General features: G+C 39.3%; 1 protein-coding gene across 1 annotated transcript in view; it reads left to right on the top strand.

Annotated features, from left to right (window-relative positions):
• The first annotated feature begins 178 nt into the window (after positions 1-178).
• LOC140193987 (potassium channel subfamily K member 10-like) overlaps positions 179-15,987 on the top strand; it is a 40,685-nt gene continuing 24,876 nt past the window's right edge. Inside the window, exons 1-3 of the mRNA XM_072251271.1 lie at positions 179-469; positions 5,909-6,026; positions 13,264-13,424. Of these exons, the coding sequence (XP_072107372.1) occupies positions 248-469; positions 5,909-6,026; positions 13,264-13,424 (501 nt within the window). The 5' untranslated portion in view covers positions 179-247. The remainder of the gene's footprint in view (positions 470-5,908; positions 6,027-13,263; positions 13,425-15,987) is intronic.

Below are 15,987 nucleotides of genomic sequence, written 5' to 3'. Positions count from 1 at the left end.
AGTATGTATCCTAAATTGGTGTCAGATTGCTGCTTATGATGTACCCTAACTTGGTATCAGATTGCTAGATAAAGCGGCAGATAACTTTTGTTATTGTTTTCAGTTTATCCTGGGGTCGGAGTTATGCTTCACAATTTTTGTTTCAGCGGCTGTTCCAACCACTGTGCAAGCCTGTGACTCAAAGACCAACGGGCACTACCCCGTGTCCAGGTTGTCGATCTCCTCCCGAACTACGGTGATAGCTAGCATGGACAGTTGCCCCCAGACATCGCCTACAGTCATGAAGTGGAAGACAGTGCTGGCCATTTTCGTGGTGGTTGTGGTTTACCTGGTGATCGGGGGCACGATCTTTAGAGCTCTAGAAAAACCTTTCGAAAGCAAGCAGAAGGATAAGATCGCGGAGGAGAAATCCAAATTTCTTCGAAATCACCCATGTGTGAACTCCGGGGAGGTTGATGAGCTGATTGAGGTAAGGACAGCCGTGTGCTGAGGTTCAACTTCGTGTATCCCGTGAACGAGTTTGCTCACTTCAGCGTTCCATAGCAAAACGAATGTCGATTCAGGAGAGCGCGCGGCGGGTTTTGATGAAGTATTGCGATTTATCCCGGTAGTCATTGAGAAATAAATTCGAGTTGCCTTTTTTTTACCTGCACGATCAATCACCTTGATTCCCAAATAAACATTAACAGAAGTTCAAACACCAAGGTTTGTCATGTAAATGCTGTTACAATGGCTTTTATTTAAGTATTTATGGCGCTCATGCACAAATGCAGAAAGGTGTAGAAATAAGAACAAGTAATAACTTGCTCTTGCTTTTCTATGGACTGGTGGTCTCCGGGGCACTCCCAAACAACGCGCGCAGATGATTTACGAATCTAGACTTTGGGTTAAATGAACAGAAACAGGAGTAGGCCATTAGGTCCCTCTCGCCTTCTCCTACAATCAATAACGTCATGGCTGGTCTGTTATCGCAACGCCACTTTCCTGCCCTAACCCCGCAAATTCATTGATTCCCCGAGTATCGAAACAATCGTCAAACTCTGTCCAGAATACATTCAGCCACTGATCTCCACTGCTCTCTTGGATAGTGAATTACAAAGATCATTATTCTCTGGGTGAAGAGGCTCCTTTCAGTTTTTGAATTGCATAGTTGAATCCATGTTTCAGAATCGGAATCAGGTTTAATATTACTGACGTATGTCCTTTTGCGGCAGCGGTACTTTACAGTACATTATATTTTTTAAGAAACTATAAATTACAATAGGAATTATATTAAAGATTTAAATTTTGTAAGCAGTGCTACAAAGAGAACAAAATAATAATGAGGTAGTGTTTATGAGTTCATTGTCCATTCAGAAATCTGACGGTGGACGGTGAAGTTGTTCCTGAAATGTTGAGTGTGTGTCTTCAGGCTCCAGTGCCTCTTCCTTGATGTTAGAAATGAGAAGAGGACATGTCCTGGATGCTGGGGGTCCTTAATGACGGAAGCCGCCTTTTTGAGGTATTGTCCTTAGAAGATGTCCTGGATGCTGGGGGAGCTAGTGTCCTTGATGGAGATGACTAAGTTTACAACTTTCTGCAACTTTTCTGATCCTGTGCAGTGCCCCCGCCATTCCAGATGGTGATGCAACTAGTTAGAATGCTCTCCACTCTACACCGGTAAAAATTTGTGAGTGCCTTAGTGATATCCTAAGTATCCTGTAAATCCTAATGAAATATTGCTGACGCTGTGCCTTCTTTGTAATTGCATTAATATGTTAGACCCAGGATAGGTCTTGAGAGATGTTGGCACCCAGGAACTTGAAATTGCTCACCCTTTCCACCGCTGATCCCTGAATTAGGTTTGGTGTGTGTTTCCCCACTTTCTGAGGTCCACTATTAATTCCTTGGTCTTACTGAGGTTGAATGCAAGGTTGTTGTTACCACACTGCTCAATCAGCTGATCTATCTCGTTTCTGTACGCCTCCTCATCACCATCTGAAATTGTTGTGTCTTCAGCAAATTTATAGATGGCATTTGAGCTGTGCCTAGCCACACAGTGGTGAGTGTAGGGAGAGTAGAGCAGTGGGCTAAGCACACATCCTTGGGGTGTGCGACTTCTGATTGTCACTGAGGAGGAGGTGTTAGTTCTGATCCGCACTGATTGTGATCTCCCAGTGAAGAGGTCAAGGATTCATTTGCAGAGTGAGGCCCAGGTTTTGGAGCTTGTTGATTAGTACTGAGAGTATAATTGTGTTGAATGCTGAGCTGTAATCAATAAATTGCAGCCTGAAGGTAGGTATTACTATTAACCAGGTGATCCGAAGCCAAGTGAGATTGAATCTGTTGCAGACCTGTTGTGGTGGTAAGTAAATTGCAGTGGATCTAGGTCCTTGCCTAGACTATGACTAACCTCTCAAAGCACTTCATCACAACAAATACGAGTGCAGCTAGGCAATAGACATTGAGGCAGCTCACCCTGCTCTTCTTGGGCATTGGTATGACTGTCACCCTTTTGAAGCAGGTAGAAACTTCCAGCTGCAGCAGTGAGAGGTTAGAGATTCCCTTCAACACTCCCCCAGTTGGTTAGTACAGGTTTTCAATGCCCCACCAGGTACACCATCAGGACTTGACACCTTTCAAGGGTTCACCCTCTTGAAAGATGTTCTGATATCGAACTCCAAGACAGAAATCATAGGGTCACAAGATGCTGGAAGGGTTTGCCATGTAGTTTTATTCTCCCTTTCAATGCATGCATAAAAGGCATTGAGCTCATCTGGGACTGAAGCATCATAGCCATTCATGATGGTAGGTTTCAATTTGTAGGACTGAATAACCTACAAACCCCGCCTGAGCTGATGTTGACTCCTGAGATGTTTTGAGGCATGGCCTCCTGGATCTAGATATAGCAGATATGGGATACATTATTCTTGTATCTACCAATCCCCCCATCTCTTAAACACACAATCACCACCAGTAAGAAGGACAAAGGGTGTCTTATTTTGATGGGAATGTGTGAACAATAGTGCAGATGGTTGTTTGATAATCAGCATTGACTGGTAAACCAAAGCAACTGTTTTCACTCTCTACAACTCCATGACATTATGACTGAATAGGTGAACCCTGATTATGATGATTTGCTTTCATGCCTGTTCTGTGTGTTTTGAAATAGTTAACAAGGCCAATGCAGCCTGTAGACTTTTATCACAAATGGGGCAGAATGTGCTTTTTATTGGGTGGGTAGTTTGGGTGATGGTGTCTCCCTTCCACTTCAGAATACCCCTGATGACTGGACCCAGAGTTATCAGTGCCATCTCAAATGCCCCTACTCAACCTGAATGGCCATGGGTCAAAGAATCCCAGGAGTTGGTAGGAATACTTCATTTTCTTTTAAGCAGTCTTTGAGAACATCCTTGAATCATTCTTGTGACAGCATGATAATCTCTTCCCATGATAGAGCTCAGAAATATTATTTGTTCAAGGAATCTGCTGCTGAACATGCAAATTGCAAGCACATGGCCAACAGCGTTTCCACTGGATGTAATTAGATCTTCAGTGCAAGGGATATTAGCATGGGAGAGGATGCTGAAAGCTGGTTTGGTTAACCTGGGAGTGGATTTGAAGGATTTTTCAAAAACTGCATGTTGGTTATTCTGAGTCTCCAATGTATATGAGAAGGCAGGGATTGTTATCATCTGGTAGACTATAAATTATGTTCCATATATGAAGTCATGATCTTTGAACACCCTTTTCTTTAGGTGGCAGAAGTCTGTGCAAGTGTATTGAGGTTAGTGCTAAATTCCATCACCTGGGAGTGGCATTGATAGTGGGGATTGTTTGCTAAAGGGTGTACATAGAAAGAATTCAGGGTCATGGGAATACCACCTACAGCAGGTTCCCATCAAAAACATGTCATCCTGCTTATAAATGTATCAATGTTCCTTCACAGCCCAAACCCCAGAACTCTGGACCCAACACAATGTGAGAGCATCTTTACTAAAAGGAAAATAACTTTTCATGGTGGCTCAAACAACCTTTCTAAACTGAAACATCCGAGATTCCAGCATTTTACTTAATTCTACTTTTTGAGAGACAAGTTTGCTGAGGACAAGCATTGCAGAAGTTCCTTTTGTTCTTATGTAGTGCCTTAGAATCTCTAACTTGATGGTGGTGGATTAAAGTTATGAAGTAGGTATATATGCAAATTTAGAAATAGTAATGCTTAATGAATTAGTAACCAAGTAAACATATTTAGCAAAATTACAATTTTGGTGACTGATCATTAATAAAGAAATCTGTGATTTTTTTGAGGGATTTTTTCTATAACTTTGTTCCAGTTAACATCCACTATTGGAGAAATACCAAAATATAATCTTGATATATTTAATATATAAAAGCTTTACCTTTTATTTAGCAGTCATGAACACACTAAGGAAATTGACTGTGTTTAGTGAGGCACATTAAACACAAGTACTATAGACAACCCATAAACTTAAATATTTTTACAGGATTAGCAGAGAGATGGCCATGCATCTGCATGATCTTAGCCTCAAAAATAATAGAGAAAGAGATAGAGATGCAGTATGTGCGTGTGTATATATATATAGCTATAGTGGATTCTGGTTAATTGGGACATGTCGGGTCCAGTACATTTTAGCCCAATTAAGCAGCTGTCCCAGTTAACCAAAGTTTCACAGAAATAATTAAAAAGGCATACAAAAGACAAACTGAGTAACAAATTATATATTTAAATGAAACACAGAACAAATTAGAATACTACCAATAGTACTACAGTACCATAACATTGTGCATTAGTTTCTAATAGTTATCAACGGAGGAATTCATCCAATTACGCAATGAACAAAGTCAGCGCAGACACACAGTGCAGATAATAGACTGCCTTCATAAAATGCTATCAACAATATCATCCACCATATCTTCATTTTCATTGTAACATTCAAGATGATTGTTGATACCCCCAAATACTTCGTAGTTTTTAACTTGTTGAAATAGTAAAATCATTTCATTTTCACCACTGGTTGCTTCTGGCATCTCCAAGCCTGAATGCTTGAAACTGCAGTGAGCAAAACGGTTCCAAAGTGTTTTTGCTGCTTATTTCTCACCAAATATCAGAGACAAAAATCACTGCCATTTGAACACTAACAAATGCAATTGAGGCTGTTTAAAAACTATCCGCTCGAAGCACGGTGCAGCATCTAATGGCCAAACAAGTGCTCACAACTGATGCTAGTTAGAAGCTGTTCAGCAATAGTCTCCTGCCCCAATTAAGCAGCATACTTTCCCAAATAAACAAAGGAAAGCCCCACAATTTTCACAATTAGTTTTTGTTTTTTAAGGATTGTCCCCAATAAGCAGCTGCCCCGATTAACTGATTGCCCAATGAACTGGAATCCACTGGTAGTGTAGAGTATATATATATATATATATATATATATATACACATACACCCACACACATAGTCTGTTTTGATAAACCAGTAAACCCACACGTAGTCTGTTTCGATAAACCAGTAAACCAGTTGTAATCAAACTTAATTTTGAATAGGCCTCTTAAATCATGAAAGATCATAGTCTTAAGTATGAGTGACCACAATTCGAATATACCAATTTAGAAGGATGGAAGCAAAACTATTCATAACAATCCAAATCAGGAGCTGAAAATGTTTATAATAATTTCCTTCATGTCACATTACAGAGGCTTCACTTTGAAAGTACTATTCTTTTTTTAGTCTGACCAGAAAGGAGAAACTCAAAGTCCTACTTCATAGTTGGAACTCACAGGTGCATTCAGCTTAAATAATACATGTTAGACAACTCTTAGATTTCTTCTGGCATGAGTGTAAATTTATATTGCTACACTGTTGATTATTTTCTGGAAGTACAATGCACATACATTTGTTTCTTTTCAGCATGCAATTGAAGCTCTTGGTGCAGGAGTAAACCCTGTAGGTGACTCAACTGACAATACAAGTCATTGGGAACTTGGCAGTGCATTTTTCTTTGCTGGGACCGTGATAACTACTATAGGTAATTTTCTTTAAAAAAATGTTACCAATATAATTGTATGCACGCAAACGTTTTCTGTGGATGTAAAGCTCTTTAGATACATCGTAATAGCTTACTCCTTTATCTATTATCTTCTTACTCGCAAATTCTATCAATATCACAGTTAAGTGTTAAAAGTAAAATTGTTCCAACTAATGGAGTTTAAGCAATAACGAAGTATATTCACTATGTTTCCTATTTTGAATAGTATCTAATCTATACATATCTGGAATAATTGTGACTTAAACTAATCAAAAGTAATCTTCTAATTCACGTTTTGAGTAAAGATTCCAATTCCAAATCGTTGCTTTTTATGAGCCACAATTTATGCTGAAGGCCACATCGCTGCACTGTAAAATGTTTCCATACACAATTAGATCAACAGATTTTCCCTGTTACCAATTTTTCTTTCCCATTTATCCATCTCGAACTAATTATCATCCTTGAATTTAGTGTTGTTTAGTCAGATGGGATATGTGGGTGTGGAAACATTTAGAATAACCAGCCCTACAAGATTTAAGATTCAAGATTGTTTAATATCATTTTCTGAATGCAAGTGTAAAGGAGGATGAAATAATTATTACTCTGGATCTGATGCAGCACAAGAACCCCACAAAAGATAAAGAACACAATAAATATAAAGACATAAGATAACTTTATTACAAAGGTTAATTGTAGGTCTATAAATTGATGTTGGGCTGTACATAAGGTGACTGACAAGAAATAATAAAGTAGTGGTGGAGTTAGCAGGTGGAGGTGTTGATCAACCTTACTGCATGGGAAAAGTAACTGGTTTTGTGTTGGATGGTCCTGGTGTGGATGCTACGTAGCCTCCTCCCTGATGGGAGTAGGACAAGAAGTCCATGAGCAGGGTGGGTGAGATCCTTCATGATGTTACTGGCCCTTTCCCAACACCTTTCTGTATATGTGTCCTTGATCGTGTGTAGGCTTGGTGCCGGTGATGCGTTGGGCAATATTGACTACCTGTTGTAGAGCCTTCCGGTCTGCCACACTGCATTTTCCATACCAAACAGGATGCAGCTTGCTGGGATGCTCTCCACTGTACACATGTGGAACAATGAGAGTGTGATGTGCAAAGTCCAGCTCTCTTAAACTTACTCAGAAAGTAGAGGCATTGTTGAGTTTTCTTGACTGTGTAGGATGTGTTCTGGGACTGTGAGAGGCTGTGTGTGATGTGCACTCACAGGAGCATGAAATTGCTTGCAGTTTCCACTGCTGTGCCACCAATGTAGAGAGGGATGTGTGAGTGTTGCGAGTTCTCCTGAAGCCGAGAACCATCTCTGTTGTCTTGTTGACATTAAGGAAGAGGTTATTTGCCTGGCACCAGGCCTAGAGCTCTTCCACCTCCTCTCTGTAGGCCTTCTTATCTTTGTTGCTGATGAGCCCCAATGAATCGCACCATCTGCATTTGTTTTACCTGTTCTTCATGCAAAATGGTTATACAATTATTTGGTAGTTGTTACTCTATTCCCAACTAGCTGAGCAAGTCACCTTGTAGCCTTTCCCATCGTGCTTGTTTGATACAACTTACAACCTGATAGGAGACAAATATAGCCCTTTGCTAAATGAGACCTGTGCATTTGATGAATATTTAGTATCTTATTTTAAATGTATCCAGATGTCAGAAGCATCTGAGAACTATTAAAAGTAATAAACGTTTAAAAATAATTGATGAAATTGTGAAATAAATCTTAAAGATGTAAAAATTATGCTACGTAAAACACCTAAAAACTTTTAAATAATTAGAAACATGGAACAGAATTGTTGAACTTGTTGAATAAAACATTTTACCTGGCAATCTCAATTGAAATCATTGCATCATATTCCACTTGACACAGGATCTCAAAATCATGATCAGAATCAGGTTTGATATCACTGATTTATACCATGAAATTTGTTGTTTTATGGCAGCAGTACATTGCAATACATGGTAATAGACACTATAAATTACAATAAGAAGTTTACATATAAATTAAAATTAAATTAAATAATTAATTCAAATTAAATTTTAAAAAGAGAGGAAAAATACTGAGGTAATGTTCATGGGTTCATTGTCCATTCAGAAATCTCATGGCAGAGGGGAAGAAACTGTTCCTGAGTGTATGTCTTCTGGCTCCTGTACCTCCTCCTTGATGGTAAGATGAGAAGAGGGCATGTCCTGGGCGATGGGAGTTACTAATGATGGACGCTGCCTTTTTGATGCATCGCCTTTTGAAGGTGTTCTGGATGCTGGGGTGGCTGAGTTTACAACTTTCAGCGGCATATTTTGACCCTGTGCAGTGGCCTTCCCATACCAAGCGGTGATGCAGCCAGTTAGAATGCTCTCCACAGTACATCTGTAGAAATTTGGAAGTGTCTTTGGTGACATACCAAATCTCCTCAAACTCCAAATGAAATATAGTTGTTGTTATGCCTTCTTTGTAATTGCATCAATATGTTGGGCTCAGGATAGATCCTCAGAGATATTGACACCCAGGAACTTGAAACTGCTCACTCTTTCCACTTCTGATCCCTTGGTCAGGACTGGTGTGTGTTTCCTCAACTTCCCCTTCCTGAAGTCCACAATCAATTCCTCTGGGGGTTGATTCCCAATGTTGTTAGTAATGTGCTAAGGAATAATTACCTTTCTGGCTCTAAAATAACTAATTTTACATCCATGGATTGGAATTTCCTCAGATAACAATCTCAAACTGTAAAGAAATTTAAAATAGTATTAATTATGCTTCCCATTTTTAAAAGCTTTGAGGTATGGTAGCAGTTTCTGCCTTGATTTCACATGGAAGTTAATGTTTTTATTTTTCTCTTTGTAAAGTGCTTAAAATACTTGTTCAGGTTGGTCTTTTGGCCCTATGATTTACTATTCGTGAGAGGTCTTCTAATTGTTTGGGTACTTAGCTAGTTTTTTGTTGACAACATTGTTGCTGCGTGCTAGGTATCCTCTCAAACTGATGCCTGACAGCAGATGATGCAAAAGAAAGGGAAGCCCACACAACAGAGTTTAAACATTCTTTTTGGAAGAATTCTTTCAATCAGTAGTGAACACATTTGCAAACATCTAAGCCATGGCTTGTCTCAAACAATGGGATGGATAGAATTCAAATTGAAATTTTAATGTAACATCTTATCAATAGAGAAACAGGAAAATCTTGTTCTTGCTTCTGCCAATACAAGGGGCTAACATTTTCAAAGAGGTTGTCAGTGAAATAGCACTCTTGGTTAGTGTGAATTAAGTTATTAATCCTTTTGAATGTTCAGATATATTTCCTTGCATGAAAGTTTAGCAGCATCCACATGACTGCTTTATTATGAAAGGCAAAACTAATTTTAAGCAACATACAGAAAATGTCAGAGGAACTCAGCAAAGTCAGCAAATGCCTGACTTGCTGAGTTCCTCTGACATTTTGTGTGTGTGAAGAAGAAGAAGAAAGCCCTTAACTCCAAGTGGAGTCATTCGGATGCTGTCATGATGGTGTTTCTTTAGCAGGCTTTCTTATTTTTACGAGGCCAAGTTGCTAGCTTGATGTTCAACCCAGCACAGATGGAAAGCGTGCAAGGGAGCCAGCTGGATTCGAACTCAGGAGCCTTTGCTCCAAAGTCCGGCGCTGATGCCACTACGCCACCAGTTGGCTCATTTTGTGTGTGTGTTGCTCAATATTTCATGTATCTGCAGAATCTTTTGTGCTAGCCATTTTTAATATTGTTACTTAAAAGATGAGATGGTTATAATGTGCAAGAGAAATAGTAACATATTGCAACTTTTCCAATTTCATACGGAAATACCAAAGATATTATTTCAGCAAAATAATCAAAGATTTACATGAACTCTGATGGAACATTATAGTGATATCATTATTAATGTGTAAATTAATTTTTACATGAAATAAACAAAATAAAGCCATAAAATAAAATCAAAATTAAACCATTTGTACAGCTTCATACATAATCTTGTTTTACTTAGTCAGAGTCTTGTTATGAGAAGATCTATTGTATATATTAAGTTAACTAAGGGCTGGCTCTATCAGTATATACTAACATTAAAAAATTCCTTAGTCATTTTAAACTCCAGAGGGTTATAACTTTTATAGTTATACAAAATATCATTTGCAATTATATCAAATTTCTAATTTGCTATTGAGAATTAGTCTTGCTAATGAGCTAAAGAGAGCTAGCCTGGGCATGTAGGTTGGATCTGAAACTATAGTATGTACTCCTTCCAAATGTTTTGTAACAAGATGAAAAAAATTAATGTTGAAACAACTCAGATCTTGTGCTTATTTCCCCCTTATTATGTAAAGTAAAACTTGCAGAATGAAGTTGTATTTATAAATACTATGTTTCATTTAATACTACTTTTGAATTGTTTTTGAACTTTGCTCGATTAATTGGATGAACATATTTGACAGATATGTGAGTCATTCAGGTTTCAACATGTTATTGGAAAAAGAGTGCTTATTTTTCAATTGATATGGTTCTCTAATAGATTGCTGATTTGAGCATTCCAGATAAAACAATAAACATAAAGTTATACAGTACAGAATTTAGGCCATTCAGCACAATTTGTCCATGCCAATCAAGATGCCTACCTGAGCTAGTGCCATTTGGCTGTGTTGGTCCATTTCCCTTTAAACCATTCCTATCAAACAATCTCTCTCAATGTCTTTTAAATGCTGTATTTGTACCTGCCTCTACCACTTCCTCTGGTAACTTATTCCATGTGCACACACTCCTGACTATGAAAAATTTTTCTGTCACATTCCCTTTAAATATTTTAGCTTTCACCTGCCTAGTCTGGGAAAGAGACAATAACTCCCCACCTTACATATTTATGTCCTTCATGATTTTGTAAACCTCTACAAGGTCATCCCTCAGCTCTGAGGTAAGATGAAAGCCTTGCTATAGTCCAAGTAGACTGTGTCCATATCCCTGTCCTTGTCAATCCTATTGGTTGCCTCTTCAAGAAACACAATCAAATTCTTTAGACCCTGTTTCTCATGCACAAAACCATGTTGATAATCTCTACTCTGTTCCAATCTTTCCAAATGCTGGTAGCCCCCATCTCTCAGAATTCCATCCAGTAACTCTCCACCACTAACATGAGACTCAACTGTCTATCGTTCTATGGCTCGTCCTTGCAGCCCTTCTTAAATAATGGCACAACTTTAACCACCCTTACCCATGGCTAACCATAATACGGATATCTCTGGCAGAGCCCCAGCAATTCCTTTGCTGATTTCCCGCAATGTCCTTGGAAACGTTTGCTCAGAGCCTCATGATTTATCCACCTTTATGTGTTTTAAGAGAAGACCATGGAAGCTAGGGAATTTTGGGAGGCAAAATAGTCTCGCACATCTTTTGCGATGCAGACACTATTTATGACTTCACTATTTTGCTCCCTGAATTCCCTAGCTTTCATGACCTTTTCTATGATAAGTACAGACAAGAGATTTGATAAGTACAGATAAGGCATTGTTCGTTTCCTGCAGCCCCACTCATTGCTGACCACATTAATCCTTAAGTGGACCTACTCTCTCCCTTGTTACCCTTTGGCTCCACAATGGGTAATTAAAACTGCACAAACACATCGCCTACTTACCATCAAAGACATATTTACAGAAAAGTGCTGAAAAAAGGCTAGGAATATTATGAAGGATCCCAACCACCCTGCTCATGGACTTTGTCCCACTCTCATCAGGGAAGAGGCTACATTGCATTCATGCCAGGACTACCAGACTTAAAACAGTTACTTTCCCCAAGCCATCAGGCTGATCAACACCTCCACCCATTAAACCACCCCAGCACATCCCCACCCACCATATCCCCTCACCCACCACCCCTACTTTATCATTTCCTATCAGAGTCACCTTATGTACTGTGCAGATACTCCTGAACGTAGGGTCACTTCATGTACGTTCAATCAGTCTATCTAGTTAAGCTAATCTTATGTATTTATATCTATAGTGCTTTTATTGTATTCTTTGTGCTGATTATGTGTTTTTAATGCTGCATTAGCTCCAGAGCAACAATCATTCTGCTCTTCTTTACACTTGTGTGATGATAAGTGACAATAAACGATCTTCAATCTCGAATATATTTATAGGATCTCTTAGGATTCACCTACTTATTTCATGTCATTTTTTTTGCCCCCTGAGTTCTTTTTTAAGTGTCCTTTTACATCCCTTAAACTCCTCAAGAGGGTTCACTTGTTCCCAACTGCTTATACGTGATGTATACCTCTTTCCTGTTCCTGACCAGACCTTCTATATCAATATGAAATCCTGCCAGTTTTACCCTTCACACTAATAAAAATATGCCATCCTTGAATTCTCCTACCCCACTTTTAAAAGTTCCCACTTGCCAGAAATCCTTTTACCTGCAAACAGCCTTTTCAAATCAACCTTTGCAAGTTTCTGTCTAATGCCATCAAAGTTAGCCTTGGCCCAATTTAGGACTTCAATCTGTGGGCCAGTTCTATCCTTTTCTGTCACTATTGTAAAACTAACAGAATTGTGGTCATGGTGCTCCATAGTGCTGGACTTCTGACACTTCAGTGACTTGCTCTGTCTCATTTTCCAGTACAGGGTTGAATGTTGCTCCCTCTCTGCTCAGGGCATCTACATATTGCATGAGAAAACTCTCCTGCACAGACTTAACAAATTCCATCCCTTAGCACTCTGTCAGTCCTAGCAAATATTAGGAAGGCTAAAACCACCTACAATTACAAGCCTATAATTCCTCTGCCATCTGCAATCTCCCTGTATATTTACTCCTCTAATTCCTTATTGGGGAGTTGGGAGTGAGTGGAAGGGTCTTTAGTAAAATCCCATCAAAGTTATCACTCCCTTCCTCTTTCTAAGTTCCAACCATAAAGCCTCACTGGACGAACCCCCAGGGACATACTCTTCTTATGCAAGTTAAGGGCACCTGCCTATCTTGGATTGAACACCTGTATAACTGCTGAAAACGTCCTCTACTATTACTTTCTTGCTTCCTTATGTAAAGGTTAAGATATCTAGACATTAAAGAAAGCAACAGTTTAATTATGCACATTAATAGTTGCTGGATTTGAATCTCTGTGCTGTACTTCTATATCTTTAGAACAGTTTAATGATCTAATGGATTATTTCTTAACAACTAATTTACTAAACAGCAGCTGTTTATGTCATTCAACCCCCAAAAATGTTCTTATTTATTTCAATAGGCTATGGGAATATTGCACCCAGTACTCATGGAGGGAAAATATTCTGCATTTTATATGCATTATTTGGCATTCCACTTTTCGGCTTTCTATTAGCAGGGATTGGGGATCAATTAGGCACAATCTTTGGTAAAAGTATTGCAAGAGTGGAGAAAGTATTCAGAGTAAGTTGACAAATATTTATTATTTTAATGTATTATATTATCCACCATGACTGAAATGAATGTTTGCCTATTAATGTTGATATTAATGCAATTTTATGGATAACGATAACAAATTTGTTGCTGTACAAAGACCGTCAACTAAAAGGGCTTAAAATATGTGTTAAAGTCTTGTTCAATGTTCCTTGTGTGCTTTTACAGGCAAAATGGATTTTCACTTTGATATTCTGGTTTCCTATGTATTGTATTTCATGAATATATGTTACCAGTTCCTCAGCAATTATTTTGGAACAATTGCCATCCAAAGAATTCTAAGCTCACAATCCAATATTTATTGAGCATTAAATTACTTTGTCCCAGTGAAGACCTCTCCTGGCCTGACTAACAGATAGAATGCAGAACAACATGACACCAGTGCACCTCAGAGCAAAATTAACTCTTACACACTGTATGTGAAGATAGATTTTGATAGAACAATATATGTGAAGGATATTTGGGAAATTATGTGGGATACATCACATCTGAAGAGAATTCAGAGAGAGTGGAAAGTTAGTGGTCATTCAGCTCTGGGGACAAATTGTGGTGTATAGAGGGTTGTATTCCTTCCCCTCTCCACGGCTTCCTCCCCTTTCCTTTCCAGTCTGATGAAGATTCTCAGCCCCTCTATAGATGCTGCCTGACTAGCTGAGTTCCTCCAGCATTGTGTGTGTGTTGCTTTGAGGACAAACTGTCCGAACAGGGTCTGGGAAAACGGTTCAATTGTTTTCTGAAGGATGAGTATTTTTAACCTTCCACATTAATCCAACTTCCACCATAACAAAAAGAAAAATATCAAGAGGTGATGTTTGGGAAGACCTGACTGGCCTTAACATCGTGTCATTGGAGTGAGGCCAACAAAAGGTTGACACCACCCTCACACTACACATAGACTCTGAGCAAGTCATGCAGAATGAGTTAGGTGAATTTATTCAGATTTATGCTTATATGATACATTAATTCAAAAAGGATTTAAGAGCATGATAATTAGGCTAATCAGCCCCTTGGGCTTGCCACAATATTCAAAAATTATGGCACATCTTGTACCAAAATATTATTTTCCTGCACCATAAGACCATGAGACATAGGAGCAGAATTAGGCCATATGGCCTGTCGAGTCTGCTCTGCTATTCAGTCACAGCTGATCCCTTTTTTCCCCTCCTCAACTGCACTCCCCTGTCTTCTCCCCATATCCTTTGATGATGTGGCTAATCAGGGGCCCATCAACCTCTGCCTTAAATATTCCCAATGACCTGGCCTCCACAGCTGCCTGTGGAACAAATTCACCACCCTCTGGCTCAAGAAATTTCTCTGCATCTCTATTTTAAGTCCTGAGGTTGTGCCCTCTTGTCCTAGACATCCCACCATGGGAAACACCCTTTCCACACCTACTCTGTCTAGGCCTTTCAACATTCGTAAGGGTTCAATGAGATCCCCCCTCATCCTTCTAAATTCCAGCGAGTACAGGCCCAGAGCCATCAAATATTCATCATATGATAACCCTTTCCTTCGCGGAATCATCCTTTGCAAACCTCCTCTGAACTCCTTCCCATGCCAACACATCTTTTCTTCGATAAGGAGCCCAAAACTGTTTACAATACTCAAGGTGAGGCCTCACCAGTGCCTTATAAAGCCTCAGCATCACATCCCTGATCTTGTATTCTGGACCTCTTGAAACATATGCCAAAATTGCATTTGCCTTCCTCACCCCTGACTCAACCTGCAAGTTAACCTTCAGGGTGTTCTGTACAAGGTCTCCCAAGTCCCTTTGCATCTCAGACTTTTGGATTTTCTCCAGATTTAGAAAATAGTCTGCACATTTATTTCTTCTACCAAAGTGCATAACCATGCTTTCTCCAACATTGTATTTCATTTGCTACTTTCTTGCCCATTCTCCTAATCTGTTTAAGTCCTTCTGCAGCTTCCCTGTTTCGTCAACACTACCTGCCCCTCCACCAATCTTCATATCATCTGCAAACTTGGCAACAAAGCCACCTATTCCATCATCCAACTCATTTATATATAGCATAAAAAGAAGTGGTCCCAACACCAACCCCTGCAGAACACCACTAGTCACTGGTAGCCAACTAGATAAGGATCCTTTTATTCCCACTTGCTGCCTCCTACCAATCAGCCAATGCTCCAACCATGCTAGTAACTTTCCTGTAATGCCATGGGCTCTTAACTTGTTAAGCAGCTTCATGTGTGGCACCTTGTCAAAGGCCTTCTGAAAATCCAAAATATACAACATTCACTGCATCTCCCTTTATCTATCCTACTTGTAATATCCTCAAAGAATTTGAACAGGCTTGTCAGGCAAGATTTTTCCTTGAGGAGGCCATGTTGACTTTGTCCTATCTTGACCTGCGTCACCAAGTACTCCATAACCTCATTCTTAACTCTCGACTCCAACATCTTCCCAACCACTGATGTCAGACTAACTGCTCTATAATTTTCTTTCTGCTGCCTCCCGCCTTTCTTAAAGAGTGGAGTGATATTTGCAATTTTCCAGTGCTCCAGAACCATGCCA

This window comes from Mobula birostris, chromosome 1 (assembly GCF_030028105.1).
Source record: "Mobula birostris isolate sMobBir1 chromosome 1, sMobBir1.hap1, whole genome shotgun sequence".
NCBI lineage: Eukaryota > Metazoa > Chordata > Chondrichthyes > Myliobatiformes > Myliobatidae > Mobula > Mobula birostris.
This window is presented reverse-complemented; position numbering and strand designations above follow the sequence as displayed.